The 13,639-nt window shown below is 34.6% G+C and overlaps 1 protein-coding gene across 5 annotated transcripts in view; it reads left to right on the plus strand.

Annotated features, from left to right (window-relative positions):
* Positions 1 to 13,639, plus strand: part of LOC143250565 (uncharacterized) — a 63,752-nt gene that overhangs the window by 21,436 nt on the left and 28,677 nt on the right. For 2 of the 5 annotated variants that reach the window (XM_076501308.1, XM_076501306.1), the window contains exons 2-4: positions 1,277 to 1,387; positions 9,215 to 9,395; positions 9,995 to 10,119. In XM_076501308.1, the coding sequence (XP_076357423.1) occupies positions 1,351 to 1,387; positions 9,215 to 9,395; positions 9,995 to 10,119 (343 nt within the window). In that variant the 5' untranslated portion in view covers positions 1,277 to 1,350. Of the gene's footprint in view, positions 1 to 1,276; positions 1,388 to 9,207; positions 9,396 to 9,994; positions 10,120 to 13,639 lie in introns of those variants that run through there. The other 3 variants (XM_076501310.1, XM_076501309.1, XM_076501311.1) reach the window with 2 other exon arrangements.

Below are 13,639 nucleotides of genomic sequence, written 5' to 3' on the forward strand. Positions count from 1 at the left end.
GTTTTGTATAAAGATTTAATGATTATATTTCTAAAACTCTTGAAAACTAATAATTTATTTTTGCTGAGAGGGAGTTATTTTTTAAGAAATGAAGGCTAAGTGTTGCCTTACAGGTAAAATGTGAGGTATTACTTTTACATGTGTAAATAAGATCTTGCAGACTAACTACTTACTTGGAATTGATATTTTGAAAGAGGGTTTTTTATACCATTCTGAATATTTTGATACTTAATATATTTTCAGTTACAAAATGTTTACTTTTATGTACTACTGTTTCTTCTAAAATATTGCAGTTTCACAAGTACTTTACTTCCTCTGGTATAATCATCAAACTTTAATGCTTTATTATTATATTCTTATAATAATGTATGTATTAACTCACATCTACATATGAGTATCCTCCTGAACCTTGTATAAATTGCTAACTCAGTGTCATCAGTGTAGGGAAACCATTTCACAATGTAATATTTCTAGAAAGGAAATATGTCTACTTAAAAATGAATTCTGTGCTTGTTTTATGATGCTTGTGTGTATTCTTTCTGATATTTTAAGGCCATGATTACTAACTTCTTTAGTCAAAAAATTTGAGACACGTTCATATGTAATGTAGTAAAACAAATATGTACAAGTTTCATGAGTTGATTCAGTTGTTTAAATCAAATATCATTTTAGTAATTTTTATAATTTATTCAGAAGATTGATATTATTCCTACAAGTAGACCAAACATGGAAAAACCTTTTCAAAGTAATTTTTTAGAGCACACATTTTTATGTATATTTAATTGGAATCTTGTGTTTTTCTTCAGTTGAATATGAATTATTCAAAAAACATTTTTTTGCTTATTTTTAATATTTTTGTTATTGAAAATTTAAACAGTTTTAAATCTTATATGTAAAAATGGCTCATTTGGGTTGAAAAAAATTTTTATGTAAAAAATTTTCTCAACCCAAACGAGCCGTTCTTACATATATATTTCTCTACAAGTGGGTTTTCTCAACATTACTGATTAGTTTTAAATCTTATTTTTGATTGAATGTTACAGATTTAAAATCAATATGCATTAAAGTGAAATAGATTTTTTCTTTAAACTTTGTAGAAATTGAAATATTAGAATCTTTAATCATGATATGTTATACTATTCCTTGGAATACATAGTTAGCTAAATGATAGTGAGATAAAATAACAGTTAGAAATGTGAAAAACAATGCTTTATTGGAATTAGAGGTTTAGAATAAAAATGGTTAAAATTGTGAGATGTTTTGTTGTATATTTCAGTTTTTCATTTGTTTTTGTGAGAGAAGAGTGAACAAGAAATGCATATTTGCTAAGTGTGGATATTTTTTCAAGTAATGGAAGTACGACTTCTGTCAGACAAAGACCATGAAGGTGCGTTGATTTTCATGATTGTTGTTATTTTGTTAACAGTTTGAATTGTGGGTGTATTTTGGTAAAAAATGGTAGAAAAATTGTTATAAGAAACATTAGTTGACCACAAAATGTACAATTAAAGAGTACATAGATATTTACCTTTCTGGCATGTTGAACTTGGTTATGGATCTCATAACAGGTGTTGGGGCTTGATTATTTTTTTTGTAACAATAGTCAAAACAATAACGTGGCCAGAATGGAAAAATGCTTGGTTAAAAGAAGAGCCAAATGTATGTTGGAGTGGTAATATACACACTATTTATCTTTTGCAAAATTTATTGTAGTACTGAATATATAATGAATTGTATATAGTAATTTACATTGCATTTTAAGTTTTAGTCATTATGGTGAAATGCCTTAAAAATTACAATATTGTTAGAAGCAAGTGGGTGAAGAAGTTTAAGTATTATGGCAAAATATAAGGTAAACTAAATTACATGAAAAACAAAGAGACAGTGGAAGGTTAACAGGTGATTTCTCACCATTAGCACATCCACTTATTAAAATATTTAAAATAAAACGTGACTTATTTTGGGATTGTTGTGAACGTGCATGCAAATACTGGCCAAACAGAACATGGCAAAGGTGTTTTTGTTACCAGTAAAGTTAACTGATTCTTATCATGAGAACAGTTATATCAACAGTTTAATACATTTTAGTGGTATAAACTGAAGAAAGACACATTTCTATAAATATTTGATTTAGTAGGAATATTTCTAGTAACCCAACCAACAATGTATATAGCGAGTGCCTGTTTTCAGAAATCAGGAGCATTTCTGAGGAAAGAGGAAACTCATTTCTTCCCAGAAATGAAGAGTAGCTACTATTCATTCCTCAAATCTATATCTTTAACTATAAATCTAAATAAGGGTATGTGAGTGAGAAATATGTGAAAGTGAACAATATAGTATGCCTTCAGTAAATGATAAGTGATAAGCCTAATGCATTATATCAATGAGAATAGTTTTGCAAGGATACAAAACAAAAATCCTGTGCTTACTAAATGGTTTTTCAGCAGCTGATTGATATATGTGTATCAGCAAATAGTACCATTTATTCAGTAATTTAAAAAAACTGGTTAGCGTACTTGTTAATGTTTGGAAATTATTTATTAGGATATCAACAACAAATGGAGGTAATAACTATTTCTTTCCATTACATACAGATTTATATAGCTTTACATAGCTGTAAATTTGTAGATATATTAAACACCGCTTTTCTAAGACAATACCTCATCTCCACACGTGGTATAGGTAGTTTCCTTGTGCACCTGCCAGAAACATTTGCATGATACTAGCCTTGGGAATCTCACTACTGCACGATGATGTCATCATGCAACAAAATCCTTCCACTAGTAGGAGGATCACACACCTCTATGTGCAATAACTTCCTCTGTGCACTTGCATTTATGGATCTCTATTCTTCTCCACAGCATTATGTTTATCAGACTTGTTTGCTTCTCGGTGTGGATTCCTTTACGTGGTGAGGGAACTTCCCAAAGAAAATTCTGTGCTTTCAGTTTACCTCCTCTGGGATCTCAACATCCCCCACATGTTTGCTGTGAGTAGTGACCCATGAAGGGAAGGATAGGATACTGGTGGTTGAGGGTTTCATCCAACTGTAACACACCACTTGGGCCTTGAATTCCTGTAATGTGCAGCCTTGGGGTGGCTTCCCAGGGTCAGTCGGCTTGTCCACTTGGGCCAGGATCAACCAAGTACCAGTGTTGGATGTTCTCAACAGGTGTTATGGACATTGTGTCTGATGCTGGTGTTTGAGTATAGTGCTCATAAAACCTTAGCATTGCTGTAGTGGCCTTGTTTGACATTGTGGTGCATTCCTTCTTAGGGCTCCATGGTGGTTGGGGTCAGTGGGCACTGGAATATTCTTTTTTTTATTATTAAGGATCCCTTAACTCAAAATAAAAAGTTAAAAAACAGACCATAAGTAAATAACAATGTCTTGAAGATTCTGAACAGCAATCTTCAACTTCAAAACCTACCTCATTTGTTGATATTACCTTCTTTATCAGACAAATCTTTAGGGCAAGAGTCTCCCTTTTTTATTCAGAAGGAACTAGAGGGGCTTGCTGGCTCTCCTAAGTTAGTTAGAAAGCTATATTCTGAGGACATCTTGGTGGAAACGTCCACCCCGAAACAGAGTGAATTCCTCTTGCATTAAAAGGTCATTAGGGATATACCAATTGGAGTTACTCTCCATGCTACTTTGAATTCGTCATAAGGAGTTATTTTTGAGAGGTATTTGAAGAAAATCCCAGTGTTGGAGATCCTTGCTGGTTTCTCCATCCAAGGAGCTTCTGCAGTGAGGCATATCTCCACTTGCAAAGATGGAATTATGATGCTGACCACCGTTCTAATTTTGATGTCTATATTACCACATCTGCCTGCCACTATCAAGGTGGGTTATTTAAATTACAAGATGTGGCCATATACTCCAAACCCTCTCAGGTGTTTCCAGTGTCAAGTGGCAAGGACCATGATGCCTATGAGTGCAAAATAGACCCTTATTGTGCTAACTGCAGTGGCTCTCACTCCTCTTACTTTCATTCTTACCATAGGTGGGTGGAGAAAAAAAGAGGTACAGTGTTTGAAAACAGTTCACAACATTTGTTATCTTAAGACTTGAAAGTTGCTCTCCATCACTCCATCTCTGATATATGCTGCTGCACTCTGTTCCACTGTTACAATGGGAGTGCAGACAGATCTTTCAGAGTGGTTTTCCAACAACTTGTAGAAACTTTTGCCCTCTTTGGTTAAGAAAATTGACAAGTCGATGTCCACACCTATCTCTGTCTTTACTGTTCCTTCTCATGGCTCCCCAGATCCACTTCCTTTGTTTCTGGCTTCTGAAGTTTCTTCGGGTCTATCTTCTTCTTTGGCCCTGAGATGCAGAATGACTATTCGCTCACGTCTTCAATCACTGAAATCTTCATCTACTGACACAGACCTAACCACTTAACCCAGGGCAGGATTCATAGAAGTCAACAGACCTTTTGATGAAGATAAATGATATGGTTGAAATGAGAAACATCCTCCTTCACAAAAGTAAAAAAATGGCTACTTTAATACAGAAAAACTGTCACTCCTCTAATTTGGATAACATCAGAGTGCTGATTGATTCTTACCATCCTATGTGCCTTTCCTTACAGAAAACATTTCTGAAACCTGGTGATACAGTCACCTTTCAGCAGTTTTCTTTGTACCGAAATGATAGGTTGTGTGATGGAGAGGTGGCACTGCTGGTTGATCAGCATGTGCCCACCCTTTCTTTGCCATTTAATACACCTTTGGAGATTATAGCCATCCAAGTTTCCTTGGGTCATGCCATCACTGTTTGTGAAAGCTGGACCAGGCTAACTGGCCCTCTTACACTGCTCTCTCAGAACTTGATCATGCATTGTCTGTAAACCATTGATAGACAATTGTGTGGCAGCAGCTACTCAGTCTGTTCCTAAAACATCGACATGTTTTCCATGGTGGAATCCGGCCTGGGACACCTTTCGTAGATATCCCACACTTTTAAACTGCATCACTTTCCAGGGGCCTGTGCTCATCTTTGGCAGGTAAGAAGTCAAAGCAAGAAGGAATCATGGATTAAGTTCACAACTAGTATCTCATCTATCACCAGTTCCAAAGTCATATGGGACAAGATTTGGGAGGTCAGTGAGCAGTATACTTCTGTCCCCTTTTCAGTCTTGCTCTCTGATGGCAAGGAAGTTGTTGATGCCTGGAGCATTGCCAATACTCTCAATGAAAGCTTTTCTTGTGCTTCTAGCACTTCTGCCTCATCGTCAATCTTCTTAGCCATCAAGATTTTGACAGAGCAATCATCTCTTTTTCCTTTCAGGCTGATTGTTTCTATGAGTATAATTGCTCTTTTACACTGGTGGAACTCCAAGTTTGCTCTTCACTGGTCTGGCAGCACATTGGTTGGACCTGATAATATCTACTACTAGATGCTGCACCATTTCTCTCTTGTCTCACTTCCTATTCTTGTGGCTGTTTTTAACTGGATCTGGCAGAAAAATGTTTTTTCTGATGCTTGTTGCCATGTTATTGTTTTCCCTTTTTCTGAGCCTAGAAAGGATCCCAAGATTCCTTCCAACTACTGTTTGATTGCCTTGATGAGCTGTCTCTGTATGATATTAAAGAGAATGGTTAATGCTCTTCTTGTTTGGTTCCTCTAATCAAACAACCTCCTCTCACCCAGCCAGTATGGGTTCTGACAACAGCTCTTCACTGTGGACCACCTTATTTGACTTGAAACATCAATCAGGGAAGTATTTTTCAAGTGACAACATCTTGTTTCTGTATTTTTTAACCTTGAGAAAGCTTATGATACTACATGGAGTTATGGTTGTGTGGCCATTTGCCTGTTTTCATTAAAAAAAAATTTAATGTACAGGCAATTTCAAGTCCGTGCCGAGTCAACACGTTCCTGTTGTTTTTCACGGGAACTTGGAGTTCCTCAAGGCTATGTCTTAAGTGTCACACTTTTCATTATAAAGAGTAATGCTATCAGTGGACAACTCCCCCCCCCTACAGTTGTCAATAGTCGACTCTGAGGTCAATTAAGCTGCAGCTACAGACTGCCTTCAATCATTTACTAAAGTAGACTACAGCATATGGTTTTACCTTTTCTTGCTCTAAAACTGTTTGCATACACATTTTCTGCCAATAGTGGTCCTTGAGACAAGGTTATTGAGGCTTATCTTTGATCATAAGATGACATTTATTCCACACATTAAGCAGCTACATGTGAAGAGTACAAGGGTACTGAACATTCTCTGTGTTGTCTCTTCCATGTGGATCATACCCTCATTCGATCAAAACTGGTCTGTGGCTCTTCTACTGGGCCATTTCTCTTTAACATCTACTTCTATCTAGTTCTTCTGGATACCAGGCCACGTTGATATTTGCAGGAATGAGCTCGCTGACACCACAGCTAAGTCTGTCTGCTCTGGCACTATCACTCCTGTGCCTGTTGCATACGTGAACTATGGCCCTGTATTCAAGTCTCGGTTCCATGCCAGTTAGCAGTTGACTTGGAGTAAGCAACATGGTAATAAAGTTTTCTAGATAAATCCTTCTGTTGGGCTTTTGGCTGTCTTGCTTCTGTAGGGATCAGAATGCATTCGTCACAGTTTATTCACCCATCATTTTATTTTATCTGGGACCAGGGTATGGTCTGTGTGACAGTCACAATAATCCACATTTTACTGTCATGCTGTCATTACAACTATGATTTATGGCACCATTTTAGACATGTATTGTCCACAGGTTTATCCCTGATGCTAGACAGTGTCATTAATGATGATGACTCTGTCTACCTCAGTTGTATTTTTAAAGTTTTAAAGGCCATTGACCTTTTTAACTCTAAGTTTTTAATGCAAAAATTGGAAATTGTTTTGCTTTCACATGATTTCACAAATTTTAATAATTTTACATCAACTTTTTATTTTTTATCAATTGTTCGGTGCAGATAGCCTAGTTGCATTATGCCAATAAACACCAAACAACCAACTAATCAGTCCTTTTTAAATTTTTCACAGGAGTTTAATTTATTGAGATTTGCATTCATTAACAAAACTTTGATACTTGTTTTCCTTGGCTTTTGTTTCAAAGCTTTATTTAATTTTCATAAATTCTTAAGTGATTGTGATTTATACTTCCTGAATGAGTGGTGGTGTTCACACTTGAGCTATATTTCTACATCAACTTTTGGAGGCTTGTTAGCTGTAAGGCACAATGTGTTGTGGATTACAACATGCTTATTGGGCCTCGAACTACATCTGGCAAATTTCTTTCCTCTCAGTCTGAAATGATATCTTCGACTCACAAAAGAGCCTTAACCTTTCATTGTATTTCTGTATTTGATTATTAGGTAGGTTATTTTTCTTGTCTATTTCAATGTGTTTTTTATATATATATATATATATATATATATATATTGTTTTGTTACTCCCTGATCCATGGAGATATACCCTATCTTTTTTCTTTGCCCAAATGCACACCTCACATTCATAATTAATGTGGTCCTGATTTATAGACTCTTGCTTTTCCTGTCTCAATTCCCTACTATTGATATATGTTTAACCAGCTCAAGGATTTGGCCCTTTATATTCTATTTCACTCTCTGGTTCCCCAGTTTTGCATTTTTTTTTCTCCACTCACTTGTATTACCTTTTCTAACTGCCTTTTCCCTGAGGCAGTACTTTGTGTTTCAGTAGCACTTCTGTAGATGTTCTTCCTCTTCTGTTTACCCTGTTCTACTGTAGTTTATCCCTTTTACTTTGTTCCTTTTCTGTTGAGGTTTAGTGGGTTAGGTTATGTTCCTCTTTTTTTATATCCCTTTATTCCTTCCTATGTCTTTGTTATTTGTTTGTCTTCTTTTTTTGCTAGATGTCTATTGATGGGATTTCATTTTTGTAGTATAGAATGTATTAATTAATACTGTTTCTTGTAAACCCTATTTTTTATAATGTTTGTAATGTACTACATTTTTACTTCACTAAATAATACATCAAAGAATATACAATAATAGCATACAAAAAAACAGACATTTTTCTCTAAGTATCACAGTTTTTCTGGCTTTCTAACTATGCTACAAAATCCATTACAAATTCATCCATGCTAATTGTTATCTTTCACAGGGGAATGAAACTTGTACTGATTGAGGTGACAATTCTCTGTTCAGAAAATAACAATTTAATGCATCATTTGATAGATGAAAACCTTGCCTTTCTATTGGTTATAGGTAGTATAGAATTAAAGGTGAGAGATAACTATTAACAAATCCTGAAAAAGATGTGACAGGTGGGCTAATTCAAAAATCCAGCTAATTTTTGAATGTGTATGTTACATAATGTTTGTATGCTAAGTATAAGGTTTATTTTGTGCTTACCTGTATTTATCAGTTTGTAAAATAGTAAAAAATAATTATAAAATTTAAACTGATGCACAGCATTATAAGAGGTACACAGTTAAAAACATTTTAATTAAAGTCAGCATATGACCACTAGAAATTTAATGTATTTCTATGTTGCATTGCCATCTGCATAAGTGCATTGCAAGACACAATCAGTGCATAAATATCTGCCAGACCATCATTTCTAACTGGTAACACAACATTGTATTTGATCATTTTCAAGGATTCATGAATATTATATTGTCTGTAATAACTTTATTGAGCCAAAATTACAGTTTTTCTCCCACAATACTGTACACTGTGTTTTATGTACATGTTCTGTTATGGCTCAATTTTCAGTTTTAAATAAGGCACAGTTGTCTTGCAATATACTCAAGATGACATTACAATAATGAAACTTATTTTAGTGTTCATATGTTGATCTTAATTAAAATGTTTTTGCATATGTATTTTAATGTTGTGTGTTATTATTTTAACATTATACACAATTGACAAAAAAACTCCAGTTTTTGGTCTGTTCATTATAATTGTTAATCTAAATTTAAAATTCATTAATACATAGCTTTTCAAGTATGTGCTTCTTTAAAATGGAGGCAGGAAATCTCTCTGTGCTTTGTTAAAAAAAAACAAGAATTTTTTTGGCAGGCTTTAACTTTTCATTTCAGTAAAATTTTTAATTTCATGTATATGTATATGTGTATATTTGTATGCAAGTGGTAACCCCACCACCACACTAAAATATGTAGGGCAGTGTGTATGGTGACTGTAAATGGTGTTATGATTTTCCTATTTTTAAAATTTCCAATAGTAATACTTAAGATACATTACAGCTGGTAGGCATTTATATTCCAGTTCTTGGTTTGGAATACTGTCCTGGATACACTGATAGCTTTGGAAAGTGGAACACAGGATTTTATTGCCCGAGTCTGGGGAATGAAGAGCCAGTGTACTGCTGTGGAACAGTAACATACAAATACTGTTGTACAAAACGAGACAGGGAACACAGTCCTGAACCTGAGTAAGTCATTAATATTTGATTTTCAGCCACTCCAAAGAACTTACAAATTTCACACATTTATTATATTTTATGATTATTAGATTTAGTAGCATGCTGTTATGATCATTTTGTGTGTGAAATAAGAACACGGTATTAGCGTTAAATATATTAAAGTGGCATGTAGTTGTCAATGCTTTTGTTGATTAAGGGTTTTATAGCTTTGAAACAACTAGTCTTGTTGCTTTTTTTGGTTTGTGTTCTTTGATTTCTTTGCTTTCGTAAGTGATTTTGCCTACTTTAGGATTGACACCCTTAAATTACAGTGTGGTGATGTCAGATGTTTATATGTCTTTATTTTCTAATCATCTGTTTGGTTTTGTGTTATAGATTATAATCTTTTATATGTTTGTGCTGAAACTGTTAATTTAATACTTCATGTGTTAAGCATATTGTCAATTTTGATATCTGCTAGAGCTGAAATTTTGTATAGTTTGGTATACTGGTTTGCTTTGCAATAGTAATCAAAATGTAGAAATATTGTCAATGCAAAAGCAACTTTTTTATTAATTTATATTTGTTTAAATAAACTTTTATATTTTGTGTCAATGTTCTTTTGGTAGCCAGACATTCATCCTTGCTGTAGCTCTTGGTCTTTTATTGGTGATTAGCTTGTTAACTCTTGTATCTTGTTTCTTCTGCCAACGATGTTTATTTAACAAGCGAAGACACACTGCTACCAACGGAGGTAAGGCCTACATTTAATAATTTAAGTTTTATTATTTTTTCTCAAGATTCCTAAATGAATTGGTTTCTGACATAATATGTTACCTTGGCTCACATAATAGCTTTCCCCGACTTGTTCTGCTGTCAGTATGCATGACTTGCATGCAGTCTTTGGTGTCTCTTTCACTATTTTTTTATCTTTCTTTTCCAAAGAAATCTCTTTCTGAAGATAACTTTCACAGCTTTTTACCTTCTTCTGCTTTTCTGCTACTTCTCAGTACACTCATGTGGATGTCCCTTGTCCTTCCTCGATGTGGTGTGTCAGGTTTGTTACCTTTCTTCTGTTTCTTGTGATTATTCCTTTTTTACACTTTCATTTTGACCCATTATCTGATTATTTTATTTTTCCTTTTCCACAGATACTTGAGGTTGTTCATGCTAATCAATTTTTTTCTCATTTTCAAGCAAGTGACAGCATGCTTCATTCCCCATGTTTGGCTGACACACATGCTTTAATCTACGTGTCTGAGTTTTCTTTTCTCATTTATCAGAATAGTGAGCCACATCTCTCTGATAGAATATTTTTGATTACCTTTTATGTGTTCTATGCTTTGCAGGATAAGCATCTTGTCTTCAAGTCCACACTTATACAAAGACAAAAAAGATGTAATCTCCTTTCTGAAATTTGCTAAGTAAAATTGAAATTTATCATGCAGTAATTCAAATATCAATTTCAAATTTTTAAATTCGGAGAAATGTGATTCAAATTCTTTAAATTGATTTTTGGTCCAATATACATAGAGATCATCTTTAGCATCAGAGAAATCATAGTCCTTATTATTTTCTAGAAAACTATTTAACTTTGCAAAAGGTGTCAAATCATTCTTTTGTAATTGTTCCACAGGGAGGTTTAGCTTTAAGTGAAATTTATGAATAGACTGTGATTGCTCGCTTATTATTTTATCTCTTTCCTGAAGCAATATACTCAAATTATTCAAGTGAGCCATCATGTTGCACAGAAAGTGCAGATCACACTGCCATGACAACATTTCAATTTTGGGGACATTTTCAATGTTACCTTTTTCAACAAGATACTCTTTTGTTTGAGGAAATAAGGAAGTAAATCGTTCCAATGCTTTTCCTGTACTTTACCATCTTACATTTGCAAAATCAGTAAGATTATCAAAAGTACAGTCACTGCTTTTCTTCAAAGGATCAACAAACTGTCGATGGATGACAGAATTTCCACTTCTAATGTAATTCACAATTTTTACAGCAATGTCCATCAAATTTTTCAGTTCATCACTTTTAGATATCTGAACACCTAAATTTTCCTGATTCAGAATGCAATGAAAAGATGGCAACAAGGACTTCACATTCATTTCAATTAAATGCTGCTTCAAAAGAGAAACAAATATTAATTTTGCCCCAGTCATGGTGGGAGCACAGACTGTTGTGACAGAAACCAGTTTTTTAAAATTTGGATTGAATTTTTTTGACATTTCAAGAAATTTTTCAAAGATGTTTTTTTCCACACGTTTTATCTCGTAATCCACAAAGGCCAAGCATTTCTTCCCTCACTTGAAAAATCTGAAGTTGCATATTGAACCCCAAAATATCAGCTGTGCAGTGTCACTAACACCTGTTGACTCATCTAGTGCTAAAGAAAAATACAAACAGTCTAGTAGCTGTTCGAGCAACTGATTTTCTATGTCTTTTGCTAACTCTCTAGCATTCTGCAAACAATTGTTTTTTGACTTGATTTCAAATTATTTACCTTTTGAAGAATATCATCTTTTATTTTTGAATCATAATTTTTCAATAGAGTTTCAATGACCACAATCAATATTTCTTTTACTAGTTAAATATCAGAAAATTTCTTTATTTGAATAAGAAACCAAGCTACTTTATAGTTTGCTAACATAACCAGTTCTACCAGTGATAAAAATCGTTTAGGCCTTCCTTTTGTTGATGAAGTTGTGCTTTCAGACAGCTAATTTAATTCATACAATTTTTGCTATCAATTTGGAAATTTTACATTAAATTTGTTGTGAAAATTGTTAGTGTTGCTTCAGGTTGTATACTTTATTATTTCAAAAAACTTTGTTACACAAAAGACACACTCACTTTTTTACTTGCTTCAATTACTGCAAATTTCAACTTCCAACGTTTATTAAATTCTCATTTCACGTTTTTCCAGTCTTGTGCCATTCTCTTTCTGTCTTTATTTTATGAGTGTTCACCATCATCTGGATTCTGTTGTTTTCCAATTATCCACTTATCCATACCATGGGATTAATATATTTAAACTTTAAAGTTGCACAACACAAATGTTTTCAAGCACATGCAAAACAATGCACACTCGATAACAAATATCTAAACCAGACTGACGTTACAAAATAGGCAGAGTTCGTGGCAGTGATGAAATGTACAACATTAGCGATGATGTGAGGCAGTGCAGTTGCTGATTACCAAACTTGCATATAAAAAATTATGGAAAAAGTTGATTCTTAAACTCAAGCTGGCCACAGTTGTGCTATCCACTGGCCATATGTGGCCAGTGGCTGTGGAGTTGCCGAACACTGCTCTAAATCTTGTCAAAATTCTCTTCATCCTCATTAGATTCTCCCCTGACTGAGTGGTCTCTTTGTGCTCAGGTTTTCTAGGGGTTATGCTCTCAGCTGGGTACCCCTTTTAAATGTTTGACAAATGTCTCTCAAGACCAAAATTTCTCTCTGTTCTGCATCATTTAGCTCTTAATGTGGATGTGTTCAGTCAAGTCTAGTCTGATATGTATCTGTATACCTGTCCTCATATCCATTTTCTTCTCTGAGTACTGTTACTTATTCAATCTACTTCATGTTGTGTCTTATTATTTGTCCTGTTCTAGTTGGCCCAACTATGGTTTTCACTTTTGTGTCTTCTAAAGTCATCTCCTTCATGATTGTTTCTCCAGCAACCTTATTCCTCTCTCTCTCAACCAGTAATGCCCACCTTTACACATTGGATTTGTCTTGTCCCTTGCAAGATATTTGGGACTTCTTCTCATTTAGCCTTCCTTATTTTTCACTATTTCTCCTTACGTACTTATCAGTAATACTAGCATCATGGCTCTTCTCTTCCAGACCTACCATTTCATACCTTTCAAACTTTTTCACCTGGCTCTCTGACAATAGTTTACCCATTTCTACCACTGCAGGCTGTAAGGAGGCTCTATCCAAAACATTTTCATTGTCTTTTCTTCATCTGTTCTTTTTCTCTCTTTTTTACCCCTCATTTTTTATTCCTCTACGTCGTGATGGGACCTCCCAGGGGGAAGGTTCTGTTATTTCAGTTTACCTCCTCTAGGATCTAAACATTCATCCACATGCTTGCTGAGCATAGTGGCTTGTGAAAGTGAGGAGAGTATCCTGGTGGTTGAGGGGTCCAACCCTAACACACCAATTTGGCCTTTCATTCCTGCAGACAGGCAGCTTTTGGGTGGCCCCCCTCTAGTCAGTCGGCTGGTCCACTTGGGCAAGGGTCATCCAAGTACCAATGTT

The sequence above is a fragment of the Tachypleus tridentatus genome, chromosome 5, assembly GCF_004210375.1.
Source record: "Tachypleus tridentatus isolate NWPU-2018 chromosome 5, ASM421037v1, whole genome shotgun sequence".
Lineage (NCBI taxonomy): Eukaryota > Metazoa > Arthropoda > Merostomata > Xiphosura > Limulidae > Tachypleus > Tachypleus tridentatus.